At 39.7% G+C, this 19448-nt stretch overlaps 1 protein-coding gene across 1 annotated transcript in view; it reads left to right on the forward strand.

The window, feature by feature from the left end:
* The window catches only part of AR (androgen receptor), a 209445-nt gene that overhangs the window by 184218 nt on the left and 5779 nt on the right, over positions 1 to 19448 (forward strand). Inside the window, exons 5-7 of the mRNA XM_039365373.1 lie at positions 12023 to 12167; positions 17160 to 17290; positions 18454 to 18611. Of these exons, the coding sequence (XP_039221307.1) occupies positions 12023 to 12167; positions 17160 to 17290; positions 18454 to 18611 (434 nt within the window). The remainder of the gene's footprint in view (positions 1 to 12022; positions 12168 to 17159; positions 17291 to 18453; positions 18612 to 19448) is intronic.

Genomic DNA, 19448 nt, shown 5'->3' on the forward strand with positions numbered 1-19448 from the left:
AATTTAGAATGAAGCATCCTGGAGTTTGAGTGTTTTGCTTTCCTGTGTCTAGAAAGAGGCAGGAAAACTCCTGAGCCAGTTGGGCTGGTTTCTGCAAAGGGTCTGCTCCCCATACACCCACCCCAGCCTGTTCCCCTTCCTCTCTTCTGCTGCTGCTCCCAGGCCATGCAGGGAGATGAGGGTGGAAGGGCAGCCGAAAACAGCCAAGGGAATGGCTTTTGCTGGCTCCTCTTCTCCTCCTCGCTTCTGCCTCCCCTTCACAAGTAATGTAATTGCTGCCTCTGTAGTCTTTGACTGTGAGGGATGCAATATTTATTTTATTTATTTATGAAATTTATAGGCCTCCCATCTCACCTCAAGGTAATATCCAGTTTGGTTGCTGTCTGTGTAAACTTTTAGCCGCTCTATTAAGACAGAACGTAGACCATGGTGGAGGGAGTCCATGCTTCATACTCCCAAGAGCCCACATATGACTGTGGTGCACCTGAACAAACGATAACACAGAGAGTTCAAGAATGTCTCCCTCAGGAAATTTCAGAATAAGATAACTCAGTGCAGCCAGCTTGCCACCACCAAGTCACTTTTGCAAAGTCTTGCCGGCCCTGGTCAGTTGTGAGGTTGAGTTTCAGAGAACTCAGCTATAAAAAACACTTTCCACAACTGTTCTCTTGCATCAGCCTTTTTGCTATTTCTTTGGCTAGCTCTTCAAAACTAGATGATTCTAGATCAGTGGTTCTCAACCTTTCTAATGCCACGACCCCATAATACAGTTCCCCATGTTGTGGTGACCCCCAACCACTTATATATCACCGGGTGCCAGGGGCATGGCCAAAGAAAAGGGGGGGGAAATGGCAGACAGCCTTGTTTGGCGACCCCCGTGAAATGGTTGTTTGACCCCAAATGGGGTCCCGACCCACAGGTTGAGAACCACTATTCTAGATGGACACATCCAACATTGTTGTCCAGCATATCTAGAAAGTATGTAATGGGAAACGCTGAATGTAAGACTTAATCTATTGTCTTTACTGAAACTATTAACTAGGTACATCCATGGAGGGGGAGGGAAGGCAAAAAAGTCAAGATGGTGACCATGACTGCTCGACAAAAGCTGGGGCTTCTATAACATGGTCCATCCTGACTTTTCTAATACCTCCTCTGCAGATACCCCCTTTTTAACTGCAATTATACCTGATTATCCTTAGTTGTCCTAGCCCTCATTGGCATTTTTGTGGTTATATTGCTTTTATTATTTCTAGTGTAATTATTCATAGGTTTTGAAACTTATTTTAATCCATTTAATCTACTTTTGGTACCTCTACCATATAAGTATGCTTTTTTGTAGATAATTAATACACTCATAAACATATAATTTTCAGAACTTCTAAGCCTCTTCCTTATAAATGTGCAAAGCCCAGAACAAGTTTTTAAAAAATTAAAGAGCTAATGATATGATATGAAAGATAGATAGTAATCTCTGGTTTACTTCTGTTCATGTAAACAATACTTGGTGGATTGCATCACTCTTCACAAAAAAAATAATTATAGCACAACATACCCAAAAAAAATACTGCAAAAGACAAACTAGAAACAAAAATTAAAATAAGCAAGAAAATGGTAATGGAACACCTATCCAATTTTGATGAATATAAATCACTGGGGCCTGACAGATTACATCCCAGAATTCTGAAGAAGCTGGCAGATGTTATCTCAGAACCGTTGCACCACATCTTTCATAAATCCTGGGGCACCGGGGAAGTACCTGATGATTGGGAAAGAGCTGATGTGGTTCCCATCTTCAAGAAAGGGAAAAGAAAACAGACCCAGGAAACTACCATCAATATCTGGAAAGATCCTAGAAAAGATGATTAAAAAAAAAAAAACAGTTCTGCGAGCAAATCGAAGCAAACAAAGTTATAACTAGTAGCCAGCACGGGTTTGTTAAAAACAGATCATGCCAAACCAATCTTATTTCATTCTTTGATAAAGTGATCGAATTAGTACACCAGCGAAACGCTGTGGACATAGTATACTTAGACTTCAGTAAGGCATTTGACAAAATAGACCACAACCTGCTGCTTAGTAAGCTAGAAAAAAGTGGGATAAACAACATCAACATCAGATGGATTTGTAGCTGGCTGACAAACTGTACTGAATGAGTAGTCCTCAATGGTACTACATCCACATGGAGAGAAGTAAGCAGTAGGGTACCACTAGGCTCCATCTTAGGCCTAGTACTCTTCAATATTTTCATCAATGACTTATATTAGGGAAGGGAAGGGGAACTCATCAAATTTGCAAATGACACTAAACTGTCTGGAATAGCCAACACACCAGAAAACAAGCTCAGGATTCAAAAAGATCTTGACAAACTTGAACAATGGGTACTATCCAACAAAATGAGTTTTAATGTGGAGAAAAGCAAAGTTTTACATTTAGGCAGGAAAAATCAAAGGTATAACTACAGATTAGGTGAGACCTGACTCAAAAACAGTAACTGTGAGAGGGACCTTGAAGTCCTAGTGGATGATCACTTGACTATGAGCCAGCAGTGTGCAGCAGCAGCCAAAAAAGCTAATACAATCCTGGGTTGCATAAACAGAGGCATAGAATCAAGATCACAAGAAGTCCCATTTTATACAACTCTAGTGAGAAGACCACAAATGGAATACTGCAACCAATTTTGGTCACCATACTACAAAAAAGATACTGAGACCTTGGAAAATTTTCAGAGAAGACAACTAAGATGATCCAAGGCCTGGAGACTAAAACATACGAAGAACGGCTGCAGGATTTGGGTTTGGCTAATCTAAAGAAAAGAAGAAATAGGGGTGACATGATAGCAGTATTCCAGTATTTGAGGGGCTGTGACAAAGAAGAGGGGGGGGGGTCAAGCTATTCTCCAAAGCACCAGAGGGCAGGACAAGAAACAATGGTTGGAAACTGACCAAAGAGAGAAACAACCTGGAATTAAGGAGAAACTTCCTAACAGTGAGACAACCAGTGGAACAGCTTGCCTCCAGAAATCGTGGGCGCTCCATTACTGAAGGTTTTTAAGAAGAGACTGGACAGTCACTTTGTCAAGCCCTCCCGGGCTCGACATACAAGAGGGGGGAAGGTGAAGAACAGCATGGTGGAGGAAGAGGAAAACCAGCACCGGTCCCAAGGCAGCTCACTGTTTCAACGAGGGAGCACGAGCCGCGATACTCCAGTGGAGCGTTCGGGCCGCCAAACAGCTGACGGGCGGTTCGGAAGGCCTGGGAAGCCACGCCTGCGCAGAAGGAGTTTGAGCCGCCAAACAGCTGATGAGCAGCGAGCCGCAGAACAGCTGACGGCAGCAAACCGGGGAGCGCGCTGTCAGGGCAGGGCGTCCCCAGAAGAAACCACCTTCATGCGGGCAAACTGAATCAGCTGCTTCCTCTAATTACTGCCGGGTGTTGGTTGGGTGATAGGAGGGTGGAATTGTGGGATGATTAATCCAGGAGGGATATATATTCTAAGTATTAAATTACTTCTCATGTTTTGTTATTACTGCTTTCCTCTCCTCCTTTTTACTTTTTTAAAGAAAAGAAATGTATTAACATGATGATGATTGTGTAGGAATATTGGAATACTTTAAGAAAGATGAAATGTTTTAGATATTTAAAGGTGACTGAACTCAAGAAAAGTATATATAATATATATAAAATGTTTTGAATTAGAGTTAAGGGATTAGATGATTAGATTTATTAAATAGAATGTTTAAAGATTAAATATATTCTTAACTATGATTAAAAAGAATAAGAAATTTGAGAAAATAAATACTACCAAGCCAGGAGGGATATATATATTTTAAGTACTATGTTATTTCCTCTGTTCTGTTATTACTGCTTTCCTCTATTCTCTTTTATTTTTTATTTTATTTTATTTTTTTATTTTATTTTTCTTCATTCTTTCTCTTTTCCCCTCTTTTTTTTACCAATATATTTAAAACTTAAAAAACATAAAAATGTGAGATGGCTTATATAGAAAAAATAGAATCAAGTTTGTTAATGTAAATGTAACTAATTGTCACCAGTAAAAATTACTTAGAATTTGGTGGGAGAAATAAACTAAAATAAGGGCTGTAACAGGATTGATGATAAGGCAATTCAAATGAATGGAAAGAAAAGAAAGTATTAATATGATGATTATTTTTTAGAAATATTGGAAAAAATACATACCAAATTGTCATTTATTAAAACAATAAGAATTATATTAACGTAATGTTTGCAAAAAAGGATGTTTCAGGGAAAGAGGAAAGTAAACAAAAATAATATATGAAATACAGACTATAGAAATTAATTGTTAAGGATTGTTTTTACAAATGTAACCCAGACATCACACCGTTTACCAACTATTGTGACTTATGTTTGTGCAAAAAAATTAATTAAAAATATAGGGGGGAAAGGAATTGTGGGATAATTGATGGGTGGGGTTGTGGTTTGTTGGGCAGGGGTGCGGTTGCTAGCTAATTGGGTGGAGGGTGTGGTAGCATTAGCACAAATGAATTTAAACAGCACTGGGAGGCAATTGCTCCCAGCGCGAACTTTGTATAGCAAAGAGCCTTGTTGCTGGAGGTCTCTGCTGATGCCAACATTTGCCTTAATGTAAACCGCTGCTGCCTGAGTCGAGCTGTCTGCGTGTCCTTCTTTACTCAAGGTCCTGGTAGGGTTGTTGACACACTTGTCTGAGATGGTATAGGTTCTCCTGCTCGAGCAGGGGGCTGGACTAGAAGACCTCCAAGGTCCCTTCCAGTTCTATTTTATTCTAAGTAGCCAAAGGCATGTAATGAAGCACAACTTCATTATCCGCTTCCTTTGAAGCCCCCCTGCAAGGCTACACAATAAAGTGCCTGGGAGGATCATCCATGCCAGCAGACGAAAGTTTCACTGCTCTGGCTACCCTGGCAGGAGAGTTTACTGACTGTGAGTCTCAACCTCAGGTGGCTTGGAGGTAGCCAGAGACCCACAGAATTCAGGGCCTGCTCGGTCCTGGGATAGGCTACTCCTGCCTAAGCACAGGCCTTAATACATTTCTCACTGAAAGGAAAGGGAGAGTTAGATAGTGAATGTAATGATTGTATAACCGTGGATCTCTATGACTCTGAGATGTTGACCTGTTCTCTTCACATCTATTTCCTGCCTGTAGACAAACTCAGCAGGGAGCTGCCTCTTTTTTCTTCCCATTTATGATGTCCTCGCAACCACAGAGGTAGCAGATACTAAAAACTGCACGTTTTGATAGAAATCAACCTTTTGCTTTTTGATCAGTAAAGCTGTTTTGTAAATTGTCTTTAAAATCTTTCACATAATGTGTGCTGTTAACTTTTTCAACAGCCGATCTTGGGCTAGTTTTGCCCTTCCTAATTACATTTGACAGAGTGGTTTATTTGGGCTTAATCTGATGCTGGGAATAAGTTCAAGAGCTAGTAGGAGTAGAGGAACAGAGGTAAAAGAAAGTGCAGGTTGACAGAATGGGAAGATACAAGTGCAAACTACTTGGAGGGCAAATTTCTAAAACTCTCTGAATGATGTACACAGGGAACAGAGATGCAACCATATGATGCTGGCAAAGATGGTGAAGTGGCATTCAGAGAAGCAAATAAACAAAAATTTTGGCCTTATGCATCGTTTGCATAAGGAGGTAGATTTTTCCTAAGTTGTTCTAGAAATCAGGACCAGAAACAAGAAAACAACTTCAAGCAAGGAAAAGGAAGTAGAGATCAGTTGAACATCAGCAAACTTATCTTAGTGGGAAGAGTTGTTCGCTAATGGAACAGATACTCTGAAGGGACCCCTTCTTGGGATATCTTTAAAAAGAGGCTTAAAAAAAGGGCCATTTGCAGTGGGCATGATTTTGGACTCTATGTCTAAGACTCATTCCAATTCTTACATTTTAGGATTCATATTCATTTCTCATTTTCTCCTCCCCCATGTCTATATTATATCTGAAGTACAACTTTGCAGCTCCCAAATGGACTATTTTGCATTCAGTCTTGATTGAATCACATGGGACACATGTTTTGCAAGCAAAACACTGCTGCACAAAACAGGAAATGCGTCCATCTATCAGTATCAACTTCCAAACCCTCTCAGAAAACTACCCAGATCATAAACTGTTCTTCCTGGAGAAAGACAATAGTCAAGATCCGAAATTAAATGATGGTGTTGTGCCTTGGACCAGAGAGAGGATGAACATGGCCTGGTTTCAGCCTTGGGAAATGCAAATTTCAGGTTTGAAAAGTCAGAACTGTCTTCATCCTGTGTGAGAGATACGTTTCTCTACCTGCTAGAGAACAGAATTGAAATTAATAGTACATTTTCTTCTTTTTTACGTAGGTTTTGGAATATTATATTAAGACTTCAGTGTGCATGCCTGAAGGGCTCTCCTCCCTCCACCCGGAATGGAGACTGGCACACTGCTGACTCTGCCCTTGGCCTGGGGCTCCCATGGACATGGGGGGGAGGGTGATGGATTAATAACAGATCCCATCTTCCCCCCTTCTTATCCTACTCCCTCTCTCCCCATCTTTTAGTTAGGGCTGAGTATTTGGATCTTTATATATTTTATTTACATTGTCTATACGTTTTGTATAGTTTTATCTTTTTAATATTGTCAATATTGCCCAGAATTACTTTGTGGTAAAACGGGTGGCCAATAAATTTTACAGACAAACAAACAAATAAATATAAGCCATGTCTTTTTCAGATCAAAATTTTAGGGGTCAAAAAATCAGATTGTAGCTGTGACTGATCGAAGGTTTACCCCTCTTTTTTACATGCCTCCGATATGGATGCCTCCCTCCTGATCACTTCTTCCTGTTTAGTTCTCCATCATAAAGTGCTCTAAGAAAGTCAGACCTTCTACCAAGCAGACTTATGTTGCTTTCATGACAGGAGCACAGTTTTAAACTTGAGCAGCTAGAACATGTATTTCTCCAAAATGTGAACTTAGTAATGGTTGGACATCTACTAGTGAGAACACATAATAAAATTGGAAATTATATTTCTGTCTTTCTTTGTAGTGATTTCCAATATGGAATTTGCCTTTAATTACAATAGCAATTCAGGGAGTCATTATACATCCTCTGATGCTAGATTAATTTACAGAAGAGTTCTCAGGGCATTTTTAAAAAAAATATAGAACTGTTGAGAATATTGCCAGAAAGAACATGTATGAACAATAGTTCTAATCATTACCTTAAACATAAATATTCAAAAGCTAAATAATACTGTTTAATCTCATATTTGTGCTGTATAAAATTCACCCATCTTTTCCATACCAAAAAATATTTCTCTTGCGATTGATCTTTCAAATAAGCCGAAATTTTTGCCATTTCAGATAAATAAGAAACTTTAAGAAACCATTCCTCTAAAGTAGGCAAAAACTCCTTCTTCCAGTATTGCCCTATCAGCAGCCTTGCCGCTGTAATTAAATTCAACATTAAAATAATTTCTTTATCATCACAATCAACAATAATGCCTAACAAAAACAATTGTGGTGTAAATTTTATCCTTCTATTAAAATTTTTTTGAATATTCCACCAAATCTTAATCCAAAAAGCCTTTATATTTTTACATGACCACCAAATATGATAATACGTTGCATCCAAACAACCACATCTCCAACATTTAGGCTGCAGATTTGGATACATACGAGACATCTTTTGTGGATCAAGGTGCCACCTATAAAACATTTTATAAAAATTTTCTCGTAAATTTTGAGCTTGCGTAAATTTAACATTCCTCACCCAAATTATCTCCCATGTATCTAATAAAATCGGCTCTTCAAAATTTTGAGCCCATTTAACCATACAATCTTTAAGTAATTCTGTTTCTGAATCCAATTCCACTAAAACAGTGGTTCTCAACCTGTGGGTCGGGACCCCATTTGGGGTCGAATGATCATTTCACGGGGGTCGCCAAACCATGCTGTCCGCCATTTTTTTCCCTTTTCCCTAGCTGTCCTACTCCCTCTTATTGGTGGCCACACCCAGTTGAGGGTCACCACAACATGGGGAACTGTATTATGGGGTCACGGCATTAGAAAGGTTGAGAATCACTGCACTAAAACACCATAAATTCTTTTTATATGAGTTCGACTTTGGTCTTTAATTTGTTTCAACAAATTCACATCCTCCCTGATCAAACCCATTTTTGGATCTATCCTCCACCTTTCTAATAATTGTCTATACTGAAACCAAGAATAATTAATATTTTCTTGTAATAATTCATCCATAGATTTTAATTGCCAGTTTTTCCCATTCCAATTAAGTAATTGTTTATAAGAAATACTGTCCATCTTCACTCCTTTTCTTATTCTTTCTATTGCATGACCTGGAATTGCCCACAATGGGATTCTAGAATCTGTTCTGTAATATTTCTTCCAAACTCGCAATAAAGAAATTCTTAAAATATGAGACTTAAAAACTCTATCCACCTTTTTATTATATATTAAATAGGCATGCCATCCATATAATAAATCCCATCCCTCCAAAAGGAGTATATTTACATTTGTTAAATTAATCCAATCACTAATCAGTGTTAAAACCACCGCATCATAATACAGTTTCAAATTCGGTACCTTGAGTCCACCTCTCTCTCGAACATCTTGTATAATTTTAAGTTTTACTCTTGGTTTTTTCCCCACCCAGATAAATTTATTAATACCTTTCTGCCAATCTTCTAGATTTACCTCTTTCTTTAAAATAGGTATCATTTGAAACAAAAAAAGAAACTTTGGCAAAACATTCATTTTAACCGCAGCAATTCTCCCCAACAATGATAATTGCAATTTTTTCTAATCATTCAAATCCTTCTGTATTTTAAACCACAACTTTTCATAATTATTTTTATACAATTTTACATTAGAAGCTGATAAAAATACCCCCAAATATTTAACCTTTTTTACAACTTCGAAACCTGTCAATCTAACCAAGGTATCTAACCAATATGTCCTAGTCATATTTTTTGGTAATATTTTAATTTTATTATTATTAACTTTAAAACCGGAAACTTGTCCAAATTGATTTATCAATTGTAACAACTCCACTACAGAATGAGTTGGTTGAGACAAAGTAACAATCAAGTCATCTGCAAAAGCCCTTAGTTTATAATCATTCTTATTAATCTCTATTCCCTTTATTTTGGGTGATTCACAAATTTTAATCAACAAAATTTCCAACGTTAAAACAAACAACAAAGGAGACAATGGGCAACCCTGTCTAGTCCCCTTTTCAATTTGAAATACCTCAGATAAACCTCCATTAACTATAAGTTGTGCTGATTGTCTTTGATAAATACCTCGAAAAGCCTGTAAGATTTTATCTCCAAAGTCCATTTCTTCAACCAGTCTTAACAGAAATTGCCAATTTAAGAGTGAAGAAGATCTTGAAATCCAAACTCAGTGAAGGAAATACCATCAAGGCAATCAACATCTGTGCAATTCCAATCATTAGATACATCACTGGAATAGTGGACTGGACTTAAGCAGAGCTAAAAATAATGGATAGGAAGACCAGAAAAATAAAAAAGGCAATGTTGGCAGACTCTACCTACTAAGAAAAACAGGTGGGCGGGAATGTTACAAGTATATCAGGTGGTTGAGGAAGAAAGGGGTGGGTGGGAAGAATAGGGCACTGAAGAAAATGCATTGAAACTGAAGAAACAGTAAACCACCTGGTTAGCTGCTGCAAAAATATCCCCCAAACTGACTACAAACAACAGCATAACAAAGGAGCAACAATGATGCATTGAAAGATCTGCAAGAAATATCATTTGCCTGCAAGCAAGAACTGGTGGAACCAAAAAGTAGACAAAGTCATAGAAAATGAAAGTTAAATTGTTCTGGGACTGTAGAATTCAAATAGACAGGCATCTATCACATAACACCTCAGACTCAACAATTTTCAATAAGAAGGATAAAAAAAAAGTCTAGATCGTGGATGTGGCAGTGCCTGGAGACAGCAGAATAGAAGAGAAAGAATTGAAGAAGATAACAAAATTGTCAGATGTCCAGCTAGAGAATCCAAGAAAGGAACTCCTGGGATATTGTTCTTTCCAAAAGTAATACTTATTGAATACACTACATTGGTACAAAAGAAGCAAAACCAACTCTGAATTTCCCACTCAAAGATCTGTATAATTAAACATGAATTCCCCCTTTGGCCACTCCCCTTAGTCCATTGCATTGTGCAATCACCTATGCTCCATTTGTTATAGGAACTGTCTGGATTGTTCAAACACCTGCACAGCATGTCCTTGAAGGGTGGAACACGGCCTCACAATCTGCAGACGGATTCTTGGCATTTCCCCCCAGACAGTTCAACCCCCTATTGTCAAATTGAGAGCAGTGAAGAAACTAGGTGAAAAGTGAATCACTCTTGACAAAGATCTACAAATAGAAATAGAACAGCTGTGGCAAGCAAGGGTAATACCAATAGGCTGGAGGCTCCAAAACAACTGGAGCATCACTTGAACACCTTTGGCATTGACAAATTTGCTATCAGTCAGTTGCAAAAGGCGGCTTTACTGGGAACAGCTTCCATCCTGCGACGATATCTGTAACACCATCAAACATCAAGATCTGCCTATCCCAAGTCCTTGGAAAGAACTCAGTAGGTAAGACAAAAATGCCAAATCCAGTCTGAACATCTGGCTGACTGTGTAATGAACCATAATAATTAAGGCCTCTCTGCCTTCCATGAGTTCCATCCCCCCCCCATCAGTTCCCAGCATTTTCACTTTCACACCACATGCACAATTTACTGGAGGCTGCAGTAAATTCAATTTCTAACAAAATCTATGCAAGCTCATGAAAATTGAATGTCTACCATTATAGCCATGTGATATGTAAACATGAAACTTAGAAAGTTCAGTTCCCCCACCTCATACATTTTACCTGGACATTTGGCCTTTGTTTGCTTGGAAAATGGAAACCATAAAACATTATTTTTTTTAGTGAGTAGCGGGTTGGATTAAATTATCTCTGTCGATTACCTTCCAGTTCTAGGATATTATGAACCCATGATGCATGAAATTAAATTGCATTTTAATTGGTTTATTTTAAATTATTTTTCTTATGTGTATTAAATATTACCTATATTGTAAATCACCTTGGAAGGATGTAGAAAGTAAGAATAAGACGTAGGTAGTTTCTAATTTTAGCTTTATTGAGAGTTCTCTTTCTCTGCGATCCCTCATTTCAGCGCATTCGCCACCCTCCAGATGCCAAGAAGAGGAATGAAACAAAGGCTCGTGTTAGCCGTGGCAACAAAAATGCTTGGTTTCCTGTCAGTCTGCAAATCTAGCTGATGAGAAGTTTTAAGTGGAGCAAATATAATAATGGATTAAATGCTTTAGGCATATTTTTTAATAATTATAAAGGGTTAAGAGATGCTTTTAGAATGAAGAGGGAAATACCAGTGAGATTACAAATATAATTTTAAAATTTAAAATATAATCTGTTTGGGGGGGCTGAAGTGTGACCCACACTATGTGGCATCAAATTACATGGACTTCTCATAATTCTACTTGAGAAAATTCTGGGTTTTATCAAGGCATCCTGGCGGATCTTTGACTTAATGTCTCTCTCCTCACATGAAGTTATACATACAGTATATATACAGTATATATACAGACTGCATGAAACTTGGAATCCAAATAGTTTATGGTGTGACCCTTTAGTTTATTTTCTTTCTAATTTCATCTCTAATTATAAGTCCTTTGTTTTTTTGCTGATCCCTGCAGTATAAAGAGAAAAATAGCTTGAACTGTAATAACAACAGGCAAACCGTCAGTAAGAAAGTGGTTCATTTTGTATATGACTTTCCCTTCCCTCCCTTCTAGCTGCCACATTTAAAATGTCCCAGGGCAGGCTGCAACGGCTGCTAGAGAAAGGGCTAGTCTCGAGGTGCCAGCAGCCTGGAGCCCAGCCCAAGACCCAGCTGCTCCTTGACCTGAAGGAAGAGCTTTCCTGACGCCATCTTTCTGACTTTTTTCCCCAGGGTTCCGTAACCTGCATGTAGATGACCAGATGGCCATCATTCAGTACTCCTGGATGGGCTTGATGATTTTTGCCATGGGATGGAGGTCCTTCACCAATGTGAATTCCCGGATGCTTTATTTTGCTCCAGATTTGGTCTTCAATGAGTACGTTTTCTTTCTTTCATGTTAGACTTGATTAATGTATAAAGCTGAAGAAAGGGGAAAGGATGTTACCCTGCCGTTTGCTTTAAGTGAAAGTCAGAGGAAACACTCTCCTTCCTTCAGGCACGGCAGGGTGAATGAGCCACAAGACCAAGAAGCTGCTCTCAGTGAAAGGAAGGTCTGTTGTGCAAAGTCAAGCGTTTGGCGCTCAAACGGTCTGCTTGACTCTTTTCAGAAAAATGTTGAAGGTTTCCATGCCTTGAATGCAATGCCATTGAGATTGGGTGAGATTACATTTACACAAGAGTCAAAAGGCAAAATGTGGGGCCACACAATATTAATTCTATGCAACTTTTGCTTTGTTTCATACACTCTCTTCGTCTGAGAGGCAGATGAAGAGATCGAAATTTCTGGAAAGTAGACGAGTAGAAAAGTAGAACTCTAAGTCTAAACATGAGATATTTCCTAATTAGAACTGTTTAATAAAAGGTTCTTCAGTAGAAATGTTTAAGTGTAAACTGAATATCTATTTTCCAGGTGTATACTGTATTTTCTCAAGTGGCCAAGAACTGGTCCTTTCCTCATGTTTGTGCATCCTTTAAAATATTTCATGTTTTGTTCATCTCTAGCATAAAATGCTGATGATCCACCTTGGAGGATCAAAGTTCTGTAAAGCAATATACCACCTCACGTGCAGCTATCTTGGCCCGAGCATAACCATGGTTTTCTGCACCTCTAGCTTCTCTATTCCAGGTCTTGGCCAGAGAGAGGACTTCCCGTATTGTCTTCTTGATAACATTTGACTACCAGAGTTTCTGATAGTCTATGTATTCAATTACTTCAATCTCGGGTCATCCATTAGAGAAGGATTCAGGTTGACTTTTATAGCCAGATATTACAGAGCAGAAAAGAATTTTGAAGACCCAGCTGTGTACTCTTGCATGCTTGTTTTCAGATGACCCTGCCTACAGCTGCATGTGCCATAAATGCGGAGAGAACAGGCACCACACCCTTCTGGGAGGGCCTATTTCAAGAAGACCTTTTACCTAAACAAAACAGTACAATTGAGAACAGCTTAGATTGGAAGCTATGGGGTAAATTGTAGGGGTGACAGAGAAATTAAGATTTGCATTTTCTTTTATTTATGTATTTTACAATATTTTCTAGTTAATGGTTTTATTGCTCTATAATATTTTGTATTCTAATATGGCCTAATTGTCAAATAATTAAGTACTATAAATAAGATACCTTATATGGCAAGATCCATTTCCAAGGCTTGTTAGCTGGCCATTACAATGTGGCATATTTGGAAGAATTTATAGTTTATAAGATAACTCTGGCTCATTAAAAAATATCCTTGAAAAAAGCTCCCTTCGTGATATTTTTCCACCCTAAGAATAACTATGGAAATAGGAAGGGAAGGGAGGGAAATAGGTAAGTAATAAATATTTTGGAAGAACTACTTTCAAGTTTTGTTAGTCATTAAGACAGCCACATTTTATTTCAAACTATTAAACAAGTTGGGGAAAAAAAGATCCAGCAACTTTAATGAGTGGACTCATTAAAACAGCATTCTTTTAATGTCAACCATATTATTAATACCATATATGCTAGAGTTATTTAGAAACTTGGAAAAAAACATGGCTGCTTTAATAACCAACAAAGAGAAGCTTGTGATCATGAAAGTTCCAAAGCATTATTCTGACTCATTGTGAACTATCCATAATCTAATGAAAAGGATGTTAGACACTGACTGAATGCATGCTATGATGGGAAGAGAAGAAGACATACTTACAACATGTCTATCTTTTGGTTGGATGGACCTAAACTAAAAATAACAGTTTTATTGCACAAAGGGTTACTTTTGAAGAATGCTTCATAACGTGATAATTCTGTAACTCCAACCCTATAACTTCCCGGATTCCTTTCTAGTATCTTGACATCTACATATTCAGAACATGCTGTTGTATGAAATCTTCCAGCAGCTGAAGAGACAGTAATGACATGAATCTTAGCCTTTCAAGAATTGATAGAGAGATTAAGAGATCTGCAAACCCTCTCATGAAAGAGAAGGGAGAGGTACTTTGCAAAGAGAAGAGTGCACCCACTGACACTAGACCTGAACAAGTAATGAATTGTAATGCTATGGAGTTCATTTGATAAACAATTAATTGTGATTCCACCAAACATAGACAGCTGCAGGAACTTTCCCAGAAAGTATTCTGGAACACAGCACTCTTTGTGACTTTTAGCTCTGGGGGTGAAGGATCATTCTCCAAGCTTGTGGGTTGATTTCCGAATGTTTCATTACCAGGCTAAGCAACATCTTCTGTGGAGTTTAGGGGATGTCAGTGTCAGTGTTCTGTTTATAAGGGCTTCAGGGGTGGGTGTGTCAAGTGAGAGTCTTGTGATGGTTCAGGTGTGAGTCATTAGTGAGGGGGTTGTGATGGGTCTTGTAATGGAGAGGTTACATCAGGTCAAGGTCAATGGGAGATGAAATGGGAGGAGAGAGGGGTCTTGCATGGGTTGGTTGAGGGTCGGTGCTGTCTCTGGCTGGCTGTGCGGTTGATTTGGATTCTGAGGGGTTTGTAGGCTGGTTGTGTCTGTTGATGAAATTGCTTGTGGAGTGCCAGGCTTCAATAAACTCACCAGCATGGTGGGTGGTAGCGTGGCCGATGATTTTTAGTGTTGCTCCAATTGAAGTGGTGTTGTTTGGTGTCACTGTGGATAGAGATTAAGGATTAGGGATAATGGCATTTACTTGCCAGCCAATGTTCATGGATCCTGGTTTTTAATTGACATGATGTTTGTTCCATGTAGAATTGGTTGCAGTTGTTACAGTTTATTTTGTAGATTACATTGTATCTTTCATCCTTCTGCATCTTGTCTTTGGTTCTGCCTAATTCCTGGTAGAGTTTGGCAGAGACGGCACTGACCTTCAACCAACCCATGCAAGGCCCCCTTCCCCTCCCACCAGCAGTTCACCTCTCAATGGCCCTGACCTGATGTAACCTCTCCATCATAAGACCCATCACAAGCCTCTCACCGATGACTCACACCTGACCCATCACAGGACCCTCACTTGACACTCCTGAAGCCCTTATAAACAGAACACTGATACTGACATCCCCTAAACTCCTCTGAAGATGTTACCTAGCCTGGTAATAAAATGTTCGGAAACCAACCCACAAACTCCGCCTTCATCCTACACCCGAGATACAGATATTCACCACTATTGCAAACTCTTAGCTCTGCCTGCTGATTTCTCAAGATGATTTGTGGGAACATAAAACCCACTTCCCCAAATTCCAATACACAAAACTGGTCAGGTTGGATTATCAATGGTAGAGATATACTGTGGACATACCAAAGAGATTTTGGTTTTCACCTGTGGAAAGGAATTTTCATTTTGAAACACCCATAAAAACAAAATAAGGAAAACTAGAATCAAGAAAAAAAGATCAAGAAAAACAAGTAGTAGTATGACAGATCAGCTTCTGGGTCCAAGACCTAGAATTTTTTCAAGAGCAGCTTTTTCTTCTCTCTTCCTCTTTGGTCCATGTTCAGAAAATAATTATCCTACTGGTTTGCCACTCAAATTGTGACTGAGAACATCTTCATTTAGAAAATCAGTAGCCTGACATTAATACCTGGGAAGGCCCTGGAAAATATAATCGAGCAACATATCTGCAAATGTCTAGAAACAAGCAAAGTTATAATCAGAACCCTACATAGGTTTGTCAAAAACAGATCATGCCAAACAAATTTTATTTCATTGTTTGACAAAGCAATTAAATTAGTGGACCAGCAAAATGCTGTGGACATAGAATACTTGGATTTCAGTAAGGCATTTAACAAAGTAGACTACAACCTACTTTTTGGCAAGCTAGAAAAATGTGGGATAGACAGCATCACTACCAGATGGATTAGTAACTGACTGACAAACTGCAGTCAACATGTAGTCCTTAATGGAACGACATCTACATGGAGAGAAATAAGCGGTGGGTTCTGACTTAGGCCCAGTACTCTTCAACATCTTTGTAAATAACTTAGATGAGGGAATCCAAGGGGGAACTCATCAAATTTGCAGATGACACTAAGCTAGCAGGAATAGCCAACACCCTAGAAGACAAGCTCAGGATCCAAAAAGATCTTGACAGACTTGAGCAATGGGCCTTAACCAACAACATGTAATTTAATGCAGAGAAATGCAAGGTTTCACACCTAAGCAGGAGAAATCAAAGGTACAAGTACAGGTTAGGCTCAAAAACAGTAACTGTGAGAGAGACCTTGGAGTCCCAGTAGATGATGTTTAAGGACATGTCCCAGCTGGTCCCTTAGAGTAAAACTCTTGACTCCATTGAGGTTAATCAAAAGAACTTTTACTGAGAGAAAGTGGATGCAGAAAAGTCAGGCGGAATCTGAAGGTCCCGCCCAAAGCACAAAGCAATTCTTTCACTTCCCCAAACCCAACCCCTCCTTAACCAATCCACCGGGAGCAATGTGATGCCACACGGTTTTATAAGAACACTGAGGTGCTGGGTAGATAGCAAGTCAATCTCAGGGCACAACGGCTTGGAACCAGGTTGGAACCAGCTGAGGATGAGTCTGTTTCTTCTCCGAAGACAACCCCCCTCCCTAATTCCCAAGTGGATACAGCAAAGAATGCCAGTAACCTTCCTCCCCCCTCCTCTGACAGAATGGCAGGACACCAGCATGGTGGACCTGACATGCTGCCCCCCCAAAAACAGTGTTAATCCTGTGGACAACCTTTGTGGAGGGAGGGGTCATTTTCTTGCAGCATTATATGACTGATGAACACTTCAGATGACTTGCATTGAACAGGAAGAGATGCTAAGTTGCCATCAAAACTGAAATGGTAACATTTAGAAATTTCTCAAATAGTGTACAACAGCAAAATGTGTGGAATTTGTTCTTGTAAAAAAGGCGAAGTTGTAAGCTGATTCTCTCCTGTTTATGCTTTTCTTCTCCTAGGTACCGAATGCACAAATCCAGAATGTATAGCCAATGTGTCAGGATGCGGCATCTCTCCCAAGAATTTGGATGGCTTCAGATTACTCCTCAAGAATTTCTCTGTATGAAGGCTCTGCTCCTCTTCAGTATTAGTAAGCTGTAGCATTTTTCATCTAGCTGCCTTTGTACTTGGAACAAAACATAAAATAACAGGGTTGGAAGAGACCTTGGAGGTATTTTAGATCAGCCTCCTGCTCCAGCAGGAAATCCTGTACCATTCTGGACAAATGGCTGTCTAGTCTCTTCTTGGAAACCTCCAGTGAAGGAGCACCCATGACTTCTGAAGGCAATCTGTTCCATTGGCTGATTGTTCTCACTGTCAGAAAATTTCTCCTTGTAAGTTGAATATTTCCTTGAGCAGTTTCCATTCATTAGTCCTCGTCTGCCCTGAGGTGTCTTGGAAAATAGGTTGATCCCCTCCTCTCTGTGGCAGCCCCTCAGATATTGGAACACTGCTATCATGTCTCCCCTGGTCCTTCTCTTCACTAGACTAGCCACGTCCAGTTCCTGCAACCGTTCTTCATGTGTTTTAGCCTCCAGGCCCCTAATCATCTTTGATGCTCTTCTCTGCACTTTTTCCAGAGTTTCAACATCTTTTTTGTTTGTTTCTGTAAATGATTCACAGTAGAGGAGGACCATAGTGCTAATGGGCACAACTTCTTTAAGAAACTACAGCCTCCAAATAAACTTTATTAGGCTAAAACCTATGAAGATGGTTGCAGGAATTGGATATGTCTAGTCTAGTGAAAAGGAGGACTAGAGGAGACATGATAGCAGTCTTCCAATATCTGAAGGGCTGCCACAAAGAAGACGGCATCAGCCTATTCCCCAAAGCAGCAGAGGGCAGGGCAAGAAGCAATGGATGGAAATAAATCAAGGAGAGAGGCAACCTAGAAGAAGAAATTTCCTGACATTGAGAACAATTAGCCAGTGGAACATGTTGCCTTCAGAAGTTGTGGGTGTTCTATCACTGAAGGCTTTTAAGAAGAGACGACAGTCATTTGACTGAAAGATATAGGGACTCCTGCTAGTGCAGGGGGTTGAATTAGATAACCTCCCAGGTTCCTTCCAACTCTGTTATTCTATGTTCTATATTCTCTGTGACAGCTGCCCTGCTGCTGGTTGCACCTTTGTAAGTGAGGAGACTCCTTCATCTTCCACCAAAGAGGTGCGGGCACTGCCCCCTCAATGTTTCTTAGGCTGTTTCCTTTGTCTGCTCCTATCCCTTTTATTTCCTCTTCTTATTTTGTGTCAGTTCCAGTGGATGGCCTGAAGAATCAGAAGTTCTTTGATGAACTCCGGATGAACTATATCAAGGAGCTTGACCGCATCATTGCCTGCAAAAGGAAGAACCCCACATCTTGTTCACGCCGCTTCTATCAGCTCACAAAGCTCCTGGACTCTGTGCAGCCCGTAAGTGCAGAAGTGGGAGAGTCGGCCAAGAACCTTGGGGGTGCAGGGCAAGGCCTGCTCAGACCAAAAGGGGTTTCAAAAAGAGGAAGCACCAATCCCAATAAGTCATAGAATCTCACAGAGTCAGTTTTGGAAAAGATCAAGGTGACTTTGCAGTTGTTTTCTTGCATAAGGGATTTTGCCACAGGGAGGTGAATAATTATATTGTAATTATCACTTCACCTTTTATAGGAGCTCTCAAGTCAGTGTGCCCTCCAGATTTGTGGACAATGCACAGAGGTACATCACCTCAAGCCCCAGAGCTGCAAGCAGCCTCCAAATCCTTGGGCTCAGCCCCTAGAGAGCTCCAAAAGGGTACACATACATTTCTAGGTATCTTTAAACATTGTAGACAAGGCTGTTGCTATATTAGTATTAAATAAATTAAATTTAAAAGAAAGTTTAGTTACTGTTCTATCTTTCTAGACTGGGGCTTCTGGTCCACCACTCAACAGCCATGTGCAGCATGGGAAAAGATTCCCTTCCTCTCCTTAATTCTTCCTCATTCTTTTTTCTTTGGCTCAGAGCAAGCTCCATCAGTCACCTTCCAAGGGCCCGTCTGGGAGGCTCCTTGGAGAAACTCCATCCCTTAAGTTTCCGTGGATCGGAACAGGGGGTGCTGTTGGGTCCCTAGCTGCAGTTATAAGGGGGTACATGGAGCACTTCCAGATGCTGGCTCCATGCAACCGAGGGGACGAGAAGATTGAATATTGAGGCTGCAGGAGCATTCAGCCTTAAAGCAAGGGTAAAATGTCTGGAATTATTCCACGTTAATATTTCAGAAAGTGGCATGGGGAA

Source organism: Crotalus tigris, unplaced genomic scaffold (genome assembly GCF_016545835.1).
Source record: "Crotalus tigris isolate CLP2741 ecotype Arizona unplaced genomic scaffold, ASM1654583v1 scf7180000020062.1902635, whole genome shotgun sequence".
NCBI lineage: Eukaryota > Metazoa > Chordata > Lepidosauria > Squamata > Viperidae > Crotalus > Crotalus tigris.